This window comes from Trachurus japonicus, chromosome 2, assembly GCF_045865225.1.
Source record: "Trachurus japonicus isolate A0001 chromosome 2, Traja_1.0".
Classification (NCBI taxonomy): domain Eukaryota; kingdom Metazoa; phylum Chordata; class Actinopteri; order Carangiformes; family Carangidae; genus Trachurus; species Trachurus japonicus.
In genome coordinates this window covers 11,964,319-11,982,048 of record NC_140908.1, presented here as the reverse complement: position 1 = coordinate 11,982,048, position 17,730 = coordinate 11,964,319, and the positions used below count along the sequence as shown (strand labels likewise).

General features: G+C 40.4%; 2 protein-coding genes across 5 annotated transcripts in view; both read left to right on the top strand.

The window, feature by feature from the left end:
- The window catches only part of LOC146990919 (bone morphogenetic protein receptor type-2-like), a 38,993-nt gene extending 35,306 nt beyond the window's left edge, over window positions 1-3,687 (top strand). Inside the window, exon 14 of the mRNA XM_085801352.1 lies at window positions 1,688-3,687. Within this exon, the coding sequence (XP_085657478.1) occupies window positions 1,688-1,929 (242 nt within the window). The 3' untranslated portion in view covers window positions 1,930-3,687. The remainder of the gene's footprint in view (window positions 1-1,687) is intronic.
- A 1,400-nt stretch (window positions 3,688-5,087) lies between these two features.
- dock9b (dedicator of cytokinesis 9b) overlaps window positions 5,088-17,730 on the top strand; it is a 72,080-nt gene continuing 59,437 nt past the window's right edge. For 2 of the 4 annotated variants that reach the window (XM_085801322.1, XM_085801298.1), the window contains exon 1: window positions 15,808-16,524. In XM_085801322.1, the coding sequence (XP_085657448.1) occupies window positions 16,363-16,524 (162 nt within the window). In that variant the 5' untranslated portion in view covers window positions 15,808-16,362. Of the gene's footprint in view, window positions 5,344-15,807; window positions 16,525-17,730 lie in introns of those variants that run through there. The other 2 variants (XM_085801307.1, XM_085801330.1) reach the window with 2 other exon arrangements.

The following is a 17,730-nucleotide window of genomic DNA, read 5'->3' as shown; positions in this document are numbered from 1 at the left end:
CCACTGAGAGGACTGTAGGAACGTGCCTTTTAATGAATAATTTAAAAAGCAAACACCCTGAACAGCATGCTGAGTACGAGAGGGAGAGACGGCTGCAGCAGTTAAAACGAAAGTTCCTCGTCCCAGCATGTTGCCCACTCCGTCCGTGGCCGACGTCTTTTAAAACAGTGTTTCCCAACCTTGAGGTCGGGACCCCACGTGGGGTCGCTTGAAATTCAAATGAGGTCGTCTGAAATGTCTAGTAGCCTTATTGATGAATTAAAAAAAATATGACCAAGAAAGGTTCGGAACCACTGTTTTAAAAGACACATAGGCCTAAATGAAAAACTTTATGTAACTTGTTGTGCTTTTCTGATGAGCAACGGCAACTGGAATATTCAAAAACTGTCAGAATAGTCAATAAACTTTTACTTTCTTTGAAAATTAAGTTTAAAAGAATATTTTATTTAAAAACTTTATAACCACTTTCGGTATTCGGTATTATTCGGTTATTCGGCCAAGCGTTTTGATTTTATTCGGTATTCGGCTTCGGCCAAAAAATGCCATTCGGTGCACCCCTACAATAAACAATAATACATAATGATCACAATAACATAATAATATAGCAGACAAGTGTAGGCAGACGTGTAAACAACAACAAGGAGAGAGAAACAGAACCACAATCTGGAATCTGGGTTTTCAGCCAAAGATATAATTAGATATAAATAATCCACCAAAACATGATTCATAAATACATGTGTCCTTTATATAAGCTTCAGAGGAAAACGACCTCTCAACCTGAGAGATTAGACCAGCACATTATTCAAAAAGGTTGGAAAGTGGGCGTGGCCCGAATCATAAATGCAATTAATATAATTAATGTGTTTAATTTACAGCTTTACCAATAAAAAGAGGAAAACAATCATTTATTTGTATTAATAGAATACAAACATGTCCATAAGTCTTCATTGTTGACTGAATGTGGGCCACAGAGAGTTAAAGCAGAAGTAAGCGATATTTTTGTGTTAATATAAGTCTTAAATAGTTATATCTTCCGACAGAAATCACTTACATAGAGTGTTTGGACCGAAACACGGGTCTGTCAGTCCCTCTGCTCTGCTCTGAGCCGAGGAGAAAACTTTTCTCGTATCCTACAATTTTTATCCAATGAGGAGAGAGAACGGCATGAAGGGCTGTGTGACGTAGGGACGAGGACCAATAGATCCATGACGAGGGCGGGGGCTGCTAACTCCATCGGCTGACAAGAAGTTATGGTGCGTTCAAGGCAACCCGTAACTCGTGTTTCTCCGACCTGTGAAGTCGTACCAGTTCGATCTGCTACGAGTTCACGGGTCGGAAGTTACGAGTGGCCGTTATAGTGACTTTCACCGGTAAAACAGGTCGGAAAAACACGAGTGGGTTGCCTGGAACGCTACAAAGTCGTAAGTTGTGACTTGAAGCTGTAATTTACGGTTTCAAAAGTCTGCCTGGAACGCAGCATTAGCCAAAACGACCGGATCGCTTACTTCTGCTTTAATAATAATAATATGATAATAGTAATAGATTTAATTTATAAAACACTTTTCATTCACAAAGAATCTCAAAGTGCTACAGTTGAAAACATGGAAAAAATGAAAAGAAAGAAAAGTAAGGTAAAGTAATACCCAGCACTGTGTTGTAACACGTGTCCTTCCTTCCTGTCTTCCAGGGGACAGCTTGGTGCAGCCGGACGGCGCCCCGGCGACGGGCGACAAGATCAAGAAGCGCGTGAAGACGCCGTACTCCCTGAAGAAGTGGCGGCCCACCACGTGGGTCATCTCCACGGACGCCCGGGGGCCCGAGGTCAACAACAACGGCTCGTCCCGCGGCCAGGGCCACGGCCCCAGCCGGCCCAAGTCCAGCTCGGCCATCTACCTGCGGGGGGGCGAGCCCAGCGACACGCAAGTGTGAAACCCCCCTCCCCTCCCTCCCCCTGGGGGGCCGGGCGGGGGGGGGGGGGACAGGACTGAGGACAGAAACAGCTGAGCTCTCTGCTCCCAATCAGCAAGAGGAAGCTACGGAGTGTGTGGTGAACAAACTGATGGTGTACAGTTATTAGGTCTGTCTCGCTCCTGTGTGTTTTCTGATGATGGCATTGCTTTAAATGGAATCCAGCTATGCAGCATTCTCATCCGCTTCTCCTCCATTATTTCTTTTTTTTGTTTTGTTTGTTTTTTATATATAAAATCCTCCCTCCGTCAGTCGGTGTCACGTCTCACGAGCATAGCGATGTTTTTGAATGGATTTCCTTTCTTTTTTCTTCTTCTTCTACGTGCACTTTGAACCCATTGAAAATCAGTGTTTAGAAACCCTTTGTCTGTTGCGACCGCCGGCGAGGAGCGGTCTATAAACTTAAAGTTATTAAAGAAAGAGAAAAAAACGAAGCGGCGATGAAAAACAATCAACACTTTGAGCGGTTTCTGTCTCCTGCTTTGCTGTATCAGGCAACCCGAGAGTCGGCTCTGTAAAATAATTAACCGTCTTAAAAGACAAAACAGACTTTACCTTTTTTAAAATTTTTATTTCCTTCATTTGTATGCAATACCTTTCTTTTTTTTTTTTGACTATCCATTTGTTCTTGTATCATAATTTTTTAATTGTGCAATAGGATGTAGCTTTTAGATGCTTTCAATGTTTTCATCACCTCCATTACTTTTCTTGTTTTTAATGTTAATCTCTGTTGCACTTATGAATAGTCACAATCGTTTTTTTAAAAACAATCCAACGACAACACACTATCAGCCCCCGACTCAAGAGGAGAACATGGACGACAATCCTCCTCTTTTTCCTCTTCTCTGGACTCTTAAAGGGGCACAAACACAAACACTAACACAACAAACCCCCAGTGGACTTGTGGACGAGTGTGTCTTCATGGAACTTCTCCGCTTGCACAACTACACCAGGACCGGCCTCGGACTCGGACTCGGACTGCGGGCTCTTTTAATTAACACTACAATCGTCATGCTTTGAATCAAACCTTCGGAGGGATCTGTTACAGCGGCTGCACCACTATCACCTGACCTCACTGTGGACTGTTTCTGTGTGGGACTGAAACAGAAAAAAAAACAGAGACACTAAAAAAAAAGAAAAGCCCAGATCAGATTCTCCTCTTTGAACTGTCGGAAAATCAGAAACTAGTCTATAAAGAAAAAATCAGAAAGAAAGAAAAAAAAAAAAACCAAACCCCTCCGAAGCACGCTGGATATTATTTCTGCTTCTCGTCGTCTCCTCCTTTTTTTTTTTGTGTTGAGTGATTGATCCGGTGAGTGTGTGTGTGTGCGTATGTGTGTGTGTGAATGTGCACGTGTTTTCGTGTTTTCTTCCCATCTGCGAGCATTGAAAAACTGTCGGGGCCTCGCGCTGTACAGGCGTGCTGAAATCTCATCATCGTACTCATTCTGTATTTTCAGCGCTGCTTCAGGGCATATGAAAAGATCTCATTTATGTTTTTGTAATTTGTAATTTGTATGAGATATAAAAAAAAACAAACAACTACTACAACATGTATGTGTATTGCATTGATATTTGCATCATTTTTATGGAGTTCTGTTTTTGCATTCAATGGACACGGCCTTTGATTCCATTGCTATGCGTATGCTCGGTACAGTTTCTGTAAACATTTTCAAGTCAATATGGAAGAAAAAAATCTCAATAAATGTATGAAATAATTGTCGGCTTTGTCTCTGAAGGACACGTCACAATAATGTTGCACTTTTCTATTGTTAATCCAAAACAGTTCCTTCAAAAACTATATTTATCATATTTACAGTTCCTTTAAAAACTATATTTACACTATATATGATATTAACAGTTCATTTAAATACTAAATTAACTATTAACAGTTCCTTTAACAACTATATTTACTCTATATATGATATTAACAGTTCATTTAAATACTAAATTAACTATTAACAGTTCCTTTAACAACTATATTTACTCTATATATGACATTAACAGTCCATTTAAATACTAAATTAACTATTTATTCTATTAACAGTTCCTTTAACAACTATATTTACACTATATATGACATTAACAGTTCATTTAAATACTAAATTAACTATTTATTCTATTAACAGTTTTATATATGATATTAAATAGTTAATTTAGTATTTAAAGGAACAGTTAGGCTATCATATAGTTAATACATTCTGTAAACGAACTGTTAAGATGATGAATATAGTTAATTTAGTATTTAAATGAACTGTTAATATCACATACAGTATATCGTAAATATAGTTTTTAAAGGAACTGTTAATAGAATAAATAGTTAATTTAGCATTTAAATGAATTGTTAATATATTAACAGTTCCTTTAAAAACTATATTAACTATATGATATTAACAGTTTATTTTAAAACTACATTCATACATGAACAGTTCCTCTGGAAATTATATTTACAGTTCCTTTAAAAACTATATTAATTGTAGCCTATATATAAAGTATATAAACAATATCATTTTGTGGCTTTTCATCAAGTTATGCCATAAAAATAACTCAAAATTACATAAAGTTGCAAATTATAGTCCAGAATATAGACATAATATAATTTTCATAGTGATGTAAGCAATAATTATTCCAGTAGGTGGCAATGTTGCATTTAAAGTGGTGCAAAACTGTGCAGTGTGTTGTTATATAACCTTCAGACAGTGTTTAGTGCAGCTCAAACACTTCCATGAGTGATTGTTCAATTTCAATTTCATAATTTAACACATCATGTTATGGAAAGCAAAACAAAAAACAAAAAAAACTAGTGTTTGGACACTACAGGGTTACAGTTAAAAGTCTCCGCCATATTTCAAACAATGGCTTCATCATGTGTGATCCTGCAGCAGGCTTCCTTCCACTTCCACTCTGATGGATGGAGTTGGTGCTGCCGTGTCCCGCGGGGCGTTATTTTATTATTATCACACCGAGAGGACGAGGGGCGTGACAGCCGCCGGTGGGACGGAGCTCAGCGCGGAGCTCAGCGCGGAGCACCGAGGAGAGGAGATGTCCGCTGCGTGACCGAGTGAAGTTCAACAACAAACAAGCACAAGCAATGGCTGCGTAAAACAGCGTCAGGGTGCATTTACGCACGTCTCTCCAAGCTCGGAGAGAGGGATTTCATCCGCCGGTGCTGTCTGATGACAGGTGGGCTGCTGCTGCTGCTGCTGCTCCACCACCACCACCACCATGGCTTCTGCTTCTTCCTCTTCTGCTGCTGTTTCTGCTGCTGCTGCTCCACCTGAGGCCAGGAAGTTCACCCGGGGGCTCAACAAACCGGGCACCGCCGCGGAGCTGAGGCAGAGCGTGTCTGAGGCGGTCAGGACGTCGGTTCTGATGGTAGGACTGAATGCACAGCACACAACCATACAGATATTATATTATATTATATTATATTATATTATATTATATAGGCTACAGTTGTTTTCATTCATTCCATTTCCTAGATATCGTTAGCCTCATAGCCAAATTGAGATAGTATCTGCCTAACTTTCCTCTCCTACCACTGCTGCATCACCTTGCCTTATTGGCTATGTCCTCAGAACACCTTTTAGAGTCCAAAATCACTATCTGCCTAAGTCATCTTTTTGACTTTGCTTGCTAGAAATTGTGTTTTTTCTTTTTTTTTCCCCGAAAATGTTCAAATATGACTTAGGCAATTATGCTATTAGGCTAACGATATGTATCAAAATAGAAAGTCTTGCTCAAGGGCACTATACAGTTCAGCCATTCCCTCACATACTGTATAGCCTACACATTTTCTCTGTTGTGTAGCTACAGTATTGTTCTAACTTTCTCAAAAGAGGTTGCCAGGTAACTGAAATATACACCAACACAACACACACCAACTCTAAAGGGAAGGGACTAGATAGAAAGACACCTGACTCCACCATGCAGGCTCGGTCCTTGTAACCAGATAGTAGAGGGGGTTTGACAGAATCAGCTGATCGGTGACCAGAGCTAAGTTAGTCCTAGTGGATCTTCTCTGTAGCCTCATGTAGCTGTTTTGTGCTTCAGTCCGTCTTCTACACTGCGACCGACCCCGGTGCCTGTGTCTTGTTACATAATGCTGATCAATATGCCATTTTTCTGCGACTAATGGCTTTTGATGCCAATTACAGCGGCTGGCTGCCTCCCCCCACGGTCCCTTATGTGCCTGCTGATCTTGTTATACAGGGATCAGTTATGCAGTTACGTCTTTTACACAAATATACTTAAGTTTGTTGAGTTGTTGAAGTATTTATCTGCTCTGCTGGCCTTAACCAGCTGATTTTTATTAGTTTACTCATCTGGATGTAAGGTGAATCTGTGCAGCAACTTCACCAAAGTGGTTTCCGCCTCAGATGGGCCTTTCTCCACACGTTGTCAACTAGATTCAGATAGGTAGAATAGGTAATAATAATGATAATGTATGTGCCGTCATCAGCCTTACTTTTTTGCATTTCACTTTTCTCGCCCAAGTTTAAAATGACACTCAGTCACTGAATACCTTTCTTACTCCTGATAAGAAAGCTGCTGATCCCTCACCAGCTTTACACCCATGAAAATCTCCTGTCATGCAGCGTGATGGAGCAAAGCTGGAAGAGTTGCTGCCAGGACACCTGGAAGGAGTTTGTCCATGCTACACTTGCAGACTCACTATATTTTTGTCGATGAAACAAACAAAGGAGATTTTGTCAAGCAGACTGGAACTACACTGCAAAAACTCAAAATCTTACCAAGAATATTTGTCTTATTTCTAGTCAAAAATGTCATTTCTAGTCAAAACAAATCTCATTCTACTTAAAATAAGACTCATCACATAAAAAAGTAGCTTGTTTTTAGACACTTTTTACTTCTTTCAAGCAGATTTTCACTTGAAATAAGTAGAAAAGTCTGACAGTGGATCAAGTTTTTCTTTCTTATTACAAGCACAAAAAACCTGCTTTCTGCTGCTGGCAGATTTTTCTACTTATTTCAAGTGAAAATTTGTTTGAAACAAGCGAAAATTATCTCAACACAAGTTGATTTTTAGGTGATGAGTGTTATTTTAAGAGAAAAGAGATTAGTTTTGACTAGAAATGAGACATTTTGACAAGAAATAAGACAAATATTCTTGGAAAGATTTTGAGTTTTTGCAGTGCAGACAGTCAAATGTGAACACTTTTAGGCCCTTTTTTCCCAATAAACTACATTTCCCATCATGCAACAAACAGCAAACTTTGTTAGATGCTATCCTGTCTGGTAAATGCTCACATCTGTCTGACGATGGAGTTTAGGTCTCCATGCTCAGGCTCCAATGAGTCTCTGAGCTCTGGCTGATACAGATGACATGACATCGCCATGACAACATCAGTTTTTTTTTCTTTTTCTCAGACTTGTCAAAGCTCATTATATAACTGTTTCTCAGTAGTGATGAGTGCACTGTGAACTTGGTGGCGTGCTGTAACTGACTGAATGGAGATTTTTTTTTAAGCAAACTGAAAATACATACATACAACTCTTTATTTTGGATTTTTAAAGTAGAATCTGTAAAATGTGCTTCTCCTGTGCATCTATTTTTGACTGTGTAGCCTATCATGGTGCAGCTGTTTTCCCTCCTTGCCCCCCTGTTTGAGTCGTTTTGACTGAAATAATGCAAATGAATCCAGGAGGTAAAGATCATACATGCTCCTACATGGAGGACAATTCATTATTTAGTCTTAATCTTCATCTCTACACGTGGCAATTATGTCATAGTAGCCTATTAATTCTGCCTTAGCCCGCAGTGTGTTGAGTGGCATAATGGATATGGGATCAGATATCTGGGCCTTGTTTAATAATGGATGAGATGATGGTAAGTGTCCCGGCTATTTTTAAACGCGCCCTCTTTCTCCTCTCTAACTGGATGTCACACTAAGTACCCAGGGGGAACATCAATTATGAAAACCTGCATATGTGATAAATCAGCTGCGTTCAGGTGCGGCTCGGGGAGTCGGAGCGGTGCACCTCGGTAAACAACAGTAGCGCGGTAAAAACAGGCCCCCTGCTACTTTCATAATCGCTTCCAACTGCTGGAAATCGCTGCGTCCATTTTTTTTTTTTTTAATCTACCGTGTACTTCCTTTCTTCTTAAAGCATCCAAACACTCCCATCCTGTTTTTGTCTTTTTATATTTTGGTCCTTCACAAACCTACTTTTAAAATAGACATCCACTCCTTTTGGCATGCAACTTAAGCTCATAATATGCATAATAATAATAAGACCTTAATACCTCCTCCCATTTATAGTGAAACTCCACTTTAGAGTGAATTCCACTCGGGAGGATTTGGTCTGATTAGACCATAAAAAACCTGGCAGAGATAATCTGCAGATTTGCACATGCTTTAGCACTGCTGACCTATATCTGCGTCATGATAGGGGAGCTGCTGTTTGGTTTGTGGTGTGAGTCCAGACTGATACCTGAGGGTGACCATGTGGCTTTATTGAGTCTAATTATACTATGTCGACTGCCTGTGAGCCTCAAACTGTATTTGTCCTTAAAGAATAACAGGACACGGCATCGCTGAAATACAAAATTCCTACTTTATGACATGATTCTGACACGTTGCCAGTCTCCAATAAATCCACCAAACAGAGCTGTCTTCAGTCTGCACCGCCTGCAGGCTCGCAAATGAAGAAGTCTGTTCTTGTTTAAGCGGGGCATCATTTTAAATTGCATAGTTGGGGCTTGTTTTTTTTAATTCCAACAGTGTTGATTCAAGCAAAGTGTGTGTTGGAGATTTCAGCCTGTTGCAACACCTCGAGTGTTTTTAAGGTCCCTTTTTGTTGCTCAGTAGACAACGACAACATTATATCCAGGAGTAAGTTGTACGTTTATTAGATGGTTTTATAAACTTAAAGGTTCCCTCTTGTATAATGTGAGATTTCCATCATAAAGCAGCTCTCGGGTCTAAGAAGATTCAAAGTGCTCAGTACACAGAGGAATGCACACAGCCTGTATTCAGTAACTCAACCACTTGGAGTTTATTGCAAATGTAAGAATGCACATGAAGTGTTTTTCAGTGGATGTAGAAGGCTTTGCATACTTAAAGGGATAGTAGCATTTTTTTTAAGTGGGCTTGTATGATCTACAAATAGCCCCTAAGTACTGTAATTGCAGTAGAAGACTCTCTGCACTCCTCCCGTTAGCAACGCCAGCCCATAATAGCCCTGCCCAGAGATTTACAACATACATTGTTGTGAACAGACCCAAACAAACGGCCTATTTTCGCGGCCTAAAAGAGGTTTTACCTGGAAAAAAAAACACAGTTCCATTGTTCGCTATAATATAATTTATAGTATTTATATAATTTTAATCATTACAATGGAACTGTGTTTTTTTTTTTCAGGTAAAACCTCTTTTAGGCCGTGAAAAAAGGCCGTTTGTTTGGGTCCATTCACAACAATGTATGTTGTAAATCTCTGGGCAGGGCTATTATGGGCTGGCGTTGCTAATGGGAGGAGTGCAGAGAGTCTTCTACTGCAATTAAAGTACTTAGGGGCTATTTGTAGATCATACAACCCCACTTTAAAAAAAAAGATACTATCCCTTTAATGCTTATACCGCTTAGCACATGGAGCCAATCTGAAATATCCTCACTTTTAGTGTCTAAAAGAGTGAAACTACATTTCCCATATTCAACTTATAGTAATAACAAGTTGTTAGACTGTCTCTATAGCAAATATCGAAATCTGCTCTCACCAGGATGATGACATCCCCTCATCACCATGACATCATCAGACTTCTTTTCTCCATGACGATTAAACTGGCTTTCATGTGGACTGCCAGTTGTCCTCATGTATTTGAAATGAGGCCCGTGTCTTCAATATAACCATGATGAACAAAACTGTTGCTCTTTATTGAGCAGTGCAGACAGCTCTGTCAGACAAAAATGTTCAGTGACCATAACATTTCCTCCCAATTGACCCAATTGACACAATTGCTCATCCAGCTCTGTTGCATGTGTAAAAATAGACATTAGACTTCCATGTGGAAAATGTTCATATGATATGAATTCGTGCTCTTTTTCATTTTGAATGCATCCATGTGGAAGTTAAAGCAGAGTTAGGTAGAAGAGGAACAAATTAACCACTGTCCTAGTTAGGAAATAATAAAAACAAAGGCAGCAGCAGTGAGACAGTTTTTCACATCACTGGTTAGTTAGTTAGCTGTGAAGAGCCAAAACCCCGAGCCTGGCCAGATATCTCTCTTTTAATCAGTGCACACAAGGATCCTGTTCCAGTCTGCCCGGGTACCTGCAGGCCTTTCATGAGCTGCTCGATACGCAAATCACATGTAACCTAGATTCTCCACCAACATTCACTATTGTTGGCCTGAATTTAGGCCCCTGATGAAAGTATTGGCACATTTGCCCAGGATGAGCATAAGAATTTCACAAAAATCTAATTATCCAAAGATATATCCTATACTCTGTCTGACTGACATGCTTTGATCTGCATAACCTCTGGGGTTCAGAGTTTAAATTTCAAAAACAGACTAATTATTCCAGATCCTCTGTAAAACCATAAAGTCTTCATATTTTCCTGCTTGTTAGACCTCTTATGCTCGGTTGTTTCACCTAAAATCAGAGGAAAAACTAATTTTCTACAGAGAAACCACATTATTTGGAGTCATATTAGTGCTAAGTATAATGTTATACACCCTGGCATTGTAAATGGAGGTTTAACTTGACCATAGTAGGCCTAACTGGTGCTAGAAATCTAGAAAATATTAGAATGAACATGGTAAATTAAAGCAGTGATATGTTTCTGTGTAACATGTTAGCATTGTTAATGTCTTGTGAACTTAAAATGCTAACATATTACTGACTCAATACATTAGTAGCTATGTTAACATGGTAAATTAAAGCAGTGAACATGTTTCTGTGTATGTTAGCATTGTTAACATGTTAACATTGGAGACTTGTAAGCTTAGCATGCTGTTGTTAACGTTTAGTTCAAAGCAAATCAGATAAATGCTAATTAGCAAAGCTAGGATAAATTGGAGGGACTAAATGTGCCCCCCACTTCTTAACTTAAAAAAATCCCAAAATTGAAAAACAAAAAACAGAACAAAAAGATAAAAAGAAAAAAAGGAGAAAGAAAACACAATTGCTCTGACTCAGAAATCAAATAAAAAGTAAATTCTCATTACATTTCTGCTCATAAACAGTCTTTAAATCCTTGTTTTTCATTTTCTCATGGGAAATGTTGTTTCTGTCTGTAGTAAACTTAATTAAACCGACGTGTCAACGTAATCGCACTCGACACAAATAAATTCCTTCCGTCTGCATTCATGACTACACAGACCAAAATAAAAGTGAGAGTAGAGGAAGCCTCGTGGCCTGTTTTACAAAACAAACCGTAGATCGTTTTTTCCACGGCCCTGCCCTGACATCAAACCACTTAAGAGAAAACCTGGCGTCCGAGCTGTGTGTTTTACCACTGCTGCTCTGGATTACAACTCCAAGTCCAAAGCTTTCATGTGATTACGTGTTCCTAGCCTTTTGTACGGGCTTGCAGTTTGCTTGGCATGGTTTCTGTTTACTCCAGTTCATGCTGAAGCGGGGCGAGGGCTTCTAACATTCATAAGGGAAGATGAGGTAAGAACCATAGTCCAGGCTATAGGCCTTTTTTTCTTTCTTTCTTTTTTTCCAATGAGTCATCATGCTTCATTGTTGTTGCAGTGTCAGCGTCGGCCTGTGGGAGGCAGCAGTGATGCATCATGCTGGAACAAGCTCAACAAATGCTTTCTCAGAGATGTGGAGACTAGAGGATCTATTTTGTGTGTGTTTGTGCTCTGTCTCTTTTGTTTTGTCGACATTTTGCTGTGGCTTAGTGCTTTCACATTCATTAGTCATAGTCAAGTAAGGCTTCATTTAATCATTCGCCCTATAAATCTTCACATGAGTCTGGTTTAATCTGGTTGAAGAGACGAGACAAGCCCTCGTACGTCCTTCGTTTATGTCTTAATACAGTCTAAAATAACAGCTGTTGCCAGGAAACCAACCATGGACTCATATTTAATTGTTGTTTTCAGAATAAAAGACAGTAAAAGGGTTCACCGCAATATTAAAAAAAAAAAAAATCCACATTTTGAGTCAAGGCTGCCAGAGCAAAAACATGTAAAGTTTATGGAGTCAATTTATGATCAAGGAAGGATGTAATAGACTGTTTTGTAGATTAAAAGATGAGCATCTGAGAAGAGCATTATATTCACATGTGATTTTATCTTCCCTATTGCACATGGTCATGGAAACTGATAAAAGTATTTATTTATTTTTTAGTTTCTGATAAAATCATTCAGGAGTTTGGTGCAGCGTCTCTTTAGTTTGCAGATTTCTGTGTGAAGAGGTTACTGGGTGCACAATGGGGTGCAGTCTGGATTTCATTAGATTAATGTGTCCTCTGAGGACAGGCCTTAATGTAATGAAATAAGAGAGAGAGGGCTGCAGAGGCTTTTTGAATGGGCCCTGAAAATACTGCAATGAAAGAAACTTGTTAACGGACTAAAAGGGAAACTCCAGCAATTTTACACATGATGCCCCTTTATCCTAAGAAGTGCTATACAACCTATGAAAACAGCAGTATAATATCTGCTGAGAGTCTGAAAGGAGTCAAAGGAAATAACACTAATGAGTCCTAATGAGTGCTAATGATTTCTAATAAACTGTAGCCTATATTACTGCAGCCATATTGGATTTTGAGGTCAGGGATGGTAAACTTCTTCCAACTTTCCAAGTTTCGAAATGCAACTTCAGGGGACAATCCAGTTAAAATTACAGACTGGATACTTGGAAATGCTGACCTCCCACTTAAAATGGAACGTACTATAAAGACAACAACACTGAAATGCATTGTGGGAACAGTAGAATCCAGTGTTTTTGGAGCTTGGGCCACACTAGTGACGGTTTATTCTGGATATCTTGGCTTCTCAGACTTTGTTTAATCTGTCTCTTGTGACTCTTCCCACTTGCAATGATGAACCCACTGAAAACACCAGTCGTTCATTTCCTCTCAGCTCTCACCACCCCAGTCAGTGTGTTGTGTTGGTTTTATATTTAGCAATGTTACTGTTCTGGTTTATTCTCACCGCTCTCGTCAGCATTTTTTCCAACAGCAGCAGACAGATGTTTTCAGCAAACTAAAGAGAAAAAAAAGAAAAGAAGAAGCTCAGATACACACAGATCGAGCATAGAAGCATAATGGAAAATGCATTTAATAGACAAATGGCTAAGAGGAAATTAAATATTGGACTTGAATATGAAACGTAATACTGACAAATTGGCTATCTACCCCATTTGGCCAGTAGCATTCCTGGAGTGTGGTCAAACAGAGCAGCATTTTTAGTTTTAGTCACATCCTTAGTGTTGCCTTCAGCTGTTACCTAGGCCTACATTACTTTTGTAAGTAAAAGTTGTTGTTTTTTTGTACAAAGTGTTTTATCTTTACACTCGGCTAGCTTACGGCTAGCTTGTGTAACTTTTCAAAGACGAAATAACACATAAGTCATAATAAAATATACTTTTGCTTTCAATGCATTTAGAGGCTAACGACCAATGTCACTGTCATATGTCTTATGACCATGGGCATAATTATGCAAATGATGTCAAGTGCTAATTAACATTTAACAGCAACTACTATTAGCACTATATTGTAATTTATGTTCTGTAATCTAAATTGTATGTTTCCTTTTAACCAAACAATGAAACTATTTTTTATTTTCCTTAAAAAAATATATAGCCTACCGTAGTTTTAAAATCATTTTGCAGTTTCATTGAAAGGAAGAATGAGCCCCTGCCATTACAACATGGCGCCCCCTACTGGCCACACCCACCACGTAACCTTGGTTACCTGTTTCACACGGTTTCACACGTAGCCACAAGAAGCTAGCTAGCTCAATTTTCTCGGTGTGTTCGTCACAGCAGAGGGTAAGAGACCCAAAGACCCCCAAAAAATACGCTGAAAGAGGAAGAGAAATAGAAAACAGCCGAGCACGGGACCAGACTGGCCTTTATTTGTCGGCGAGAGCTCAGGGACACGACGAAATACAAGACCGACGGTGAGGCCTGTCAACAAATGCAAGTGTACAGAGGTCAGTTAGCTTGACTTAAAGCAGAAGTAAGCGATATTTTTGTGTTAATATAAGTCTTAAATAGTTCTATCTTCCGACAGCAATCACTTACATAGAGTGTTTGGTCCCTCTGCTCTGCTCTGAGCCGAGGAGAAATATCCTACAATTTGTATCCAATGAGGAGAGAGAACGGCATGAAGGGCTGTGTGTGATAGTCTGGGGCCGTTGACTCGCTGTTTTGGTAGGAAACGGATCCAGGGCGAGAGAGACAGACCTTTCCTTCAAAATAAAAGCACCAAGCTAATAAAATGCGGTAAAACTCTTTAATTTAAGGAATATAATTTACAAGAAAGTCCCCGAGCCATTAAGTTAACATTTTGCTTTTATTGTATTACAAGTTAATGTTTATTTTATAAGTTTTATGTTGGTGAATACTTTTATTTTGGTGAATTTGGTGATTTCGGTATCCGCTACAGACAGGAACCAGAATGCAGACTAATTGGGAGGTAACAGACACCAGGCTCTTCGCTTGTCTGAAGAGCCTGGTGATGCGAGGCTAGTGTGTGAAGCCAAGGGATGCGCATGAATGTGGTGACGTAGGGACGAGGACTGTTATGGTGCGTTCAAGGCAACCCGTAACTCGTGTTTTTCCGACCTGTGAAGTCGTACCAGTTCGATCTGGTACGAGTTCACGGGTCGGAAGTTACGAGTGGCCGTTATAGTGACTTTCACAGGTAAAACAGGTCGGAGAAACGCGAGTGGGTTGCCTGAAACGCTACAAAGTCGTAAGTTGTGACTTGAAGCTGTAATTTATGGTTTCAAAAGCCTGCCTGGAACGCAGCATTAGCCAAAACGACCGGATCGCTTACTTCTGCTTTAACTTAGCTTAACTTAACTTAGCTTGACTTGTTGTCATGACAGTACTTTTTGTTTTAGAGCTTTGTTTGAAGCTTACGTGACATGTAAAATGCTAATTACTCTCCTGCTAGCAAAAAAAAAAAAAAAGGTCTTGGTTGTTCTTGTTTTTTTACTTCTTTAACAGTACGGTAGCTAGCCTATAGCATGTAAACTCTAACTTGTGCTTTCAAATTTAAACCTTTTAAACAGAAAAGTTTCATATTATACATTCAAACCTTTTCAGAATCCCAGATACTGATTCATTTTCATATTTTCACTTAACATAACTCCAATTCTTTACTCATTCTGCTGCTATACACTTGGTAGGAAGGTGAGTGTGTCGGTGGCTGATGAAATATTTACACCAGCTGCTTGAGAAAAAAACCAGAATAAAATCCAGGGAATTATTTTGTACGCATTTAAATTAGCCTCACATAAAACAGCCTGTATCCCTCAGCTCCTGCAGAGAGGATGTGTGGAGACTGTGGCGTTAATTAGATGATTTGCAGAGCAGGGCTGTCAGGTTTGTCCTGGTTGTCCTATGACGCATCATGTTTGATGGGTCCCACCACAGACGTGTTAATGGCTGTGGTCCTAGTTGCAACAGGGGTCAAAGAGACTTTAAAGTATTTCTTTTTTATCTTGGAGTGCATGTAGATGACATCAGAAAAGATGACTGCATCGCTTGTAATTTCATCGGGAGTAGGAGAAGGAGGAAGGAGGGAGAGAGTGAAACATTGTCTGCAGGCAGCCGTCGGTGTGGGTGACTCAGTGTGTGCGTCTTTGTTGCCAACAGTATGCCTTTAGTGTTGACAAAGCATGCAGAGTCAGTTAGAAATGACTGAGCCGTGAGAGTGAGAGGAGGCTGCTCTGAGAGAGAGGGAGGGAGAAAGTGAGGGAGGAGAAGGAGAAGTGAAAGTGACAGGCACGAGTGAGTGATAGGGAAAAGGAGGCTCGGGGAGACGGAGAGAGAGAGAGCGAACCGGTGGAGAGGAGGCAGGAGGAGAGAGGAGAGCATCCTTCTCCCCCAGCAGAAGGAAGGAGGAAGGAAGAGGAGAGGAGTCAACGCCCTGCTGCTGCGTGTGAATGAGCGACTCAGCTCCACCGCTCATCCCTCCAGTCCGTTCCCCCACAGGAGGATTCGACTCAGCGGCTCAGATTCTGCTGCTTCTCCAAAAGATAAAGGTTGTGTCAGTCACAGATGGAGCGATGTGGGACGAAACCTGTCACTGAAGGCTGAAGACTTTCCCCTGGATGTGGAAGAAGAGGTCAGGCTGTAGAGAGATCAAAGTTGGAGCTGAAATTACATTAAAGGCTGTCTGTCTGTGAGAAACAAGTGAGGTGGTTTCATCCTGCATGGTGGCTGTGAGCGTTCGGGAGCAGCGACTATGGGATGCACCACCAGCGTGGTTCTGTTGGAGGGGCTGCGCTCCATCCTCGAGAGGAACTGTGGCTATGTTAAAGGGACGATGGAGCTGGGGGCTCTGGAGGAGGAGGAGGAAACTCTGAGCCTGAGGGGATCTCAGCTCTGGATGCCAACCACTGCTCTGGTCAGAATAAAACCTCTTTGCTATTACACATGAGGTCATTTTTCCACTGTTTTGCAATCAGTTTCATATATAAAGTGTTATATTTCAGTCTCCATGTGAAAAAAAGAGGGTGTATCCCTACAAATAGTGTGTTTTAGATCATAACATCTTCTCTTTTCTTGAAGAATTTGCTCAGTAACTTCTTTTTTTCCCCCTTCTTTTTTGCGAGATTGGAAACTAGCTGGAAAAATCTGAATAATTTACAGATAGCGGTGGTGGAAAGTCGTCAGATTGAACGTGAGTTACTGTGCGCATCAGCAGAATTTCGGCTAATAATCTTCCTAATAGACTCCCCCGAGGAGCTGCGCGTTCGAAGTTGAGGGTATGTTTCAGTGCCCCGCTCGCACAATTACTGCTGAAGCACATCAAACGCTTCACATTTGGCTGCGAGCAAGGGGAAAGTAGAATCTAGGTCTTGAAATTTTTTTTTTTTTCCACAGCCGTGCTGTCTGACACTGGGATTTATGCGCAGCTACATTAAGCTACTTCTCCTCCAGTTAGCTCCATTAGCCGGCAACTTGCCCTTTGTTAAATCAAACAGATTTAATGGACAATCAATATGGAGAGGGTTAAGGAGGATTGCTGCAAGGACATTCACTTTAAACCATTATCACATTTGGATGCTGTGTTTCCTCTGTTGCCATTAAAGCCGTGGCTGGCCTCTTATAACCTTTCCCAACAATTACATTTGCAGTTGCAGAAGAATATATAACCCCAGTAAAATCTTAATTATAGGGATTTTTAAGCTGGAAAATGTAGGAAGCATCCAGGAACGGCCGAGCCTTGCAGATGCAGATTCTGACATCTGACTGTGCCGTTCTGTTATTATTGTCCTTTGATCTCTTCTGCCAGTAGGGGTGTACCCCCCCAACCACACACACCCACACACCCCCACTGCTGCAGTGCTGTTATCAGACTGTGCACCCATTTTAAAGCCTGCTCGAACTAGCTGTCAAATGTTAAACTTTAAAGGAATAGTTCAACATTTTGGCAGATTGGCCCATTGCCATAATCCCTGTATCCTTAGAAGTAGGTTCCTTACCTTTAATTGTCAGTGCAAGCTATTTTTAGAACGGCGGAGCAGAGCCGCGAGCTGCCCAGAGCTACGCTACGGAGGCTCATGGGATTTCTTGATTTCCCTCATCAAATAAGTTGTTTTCGAGGTAA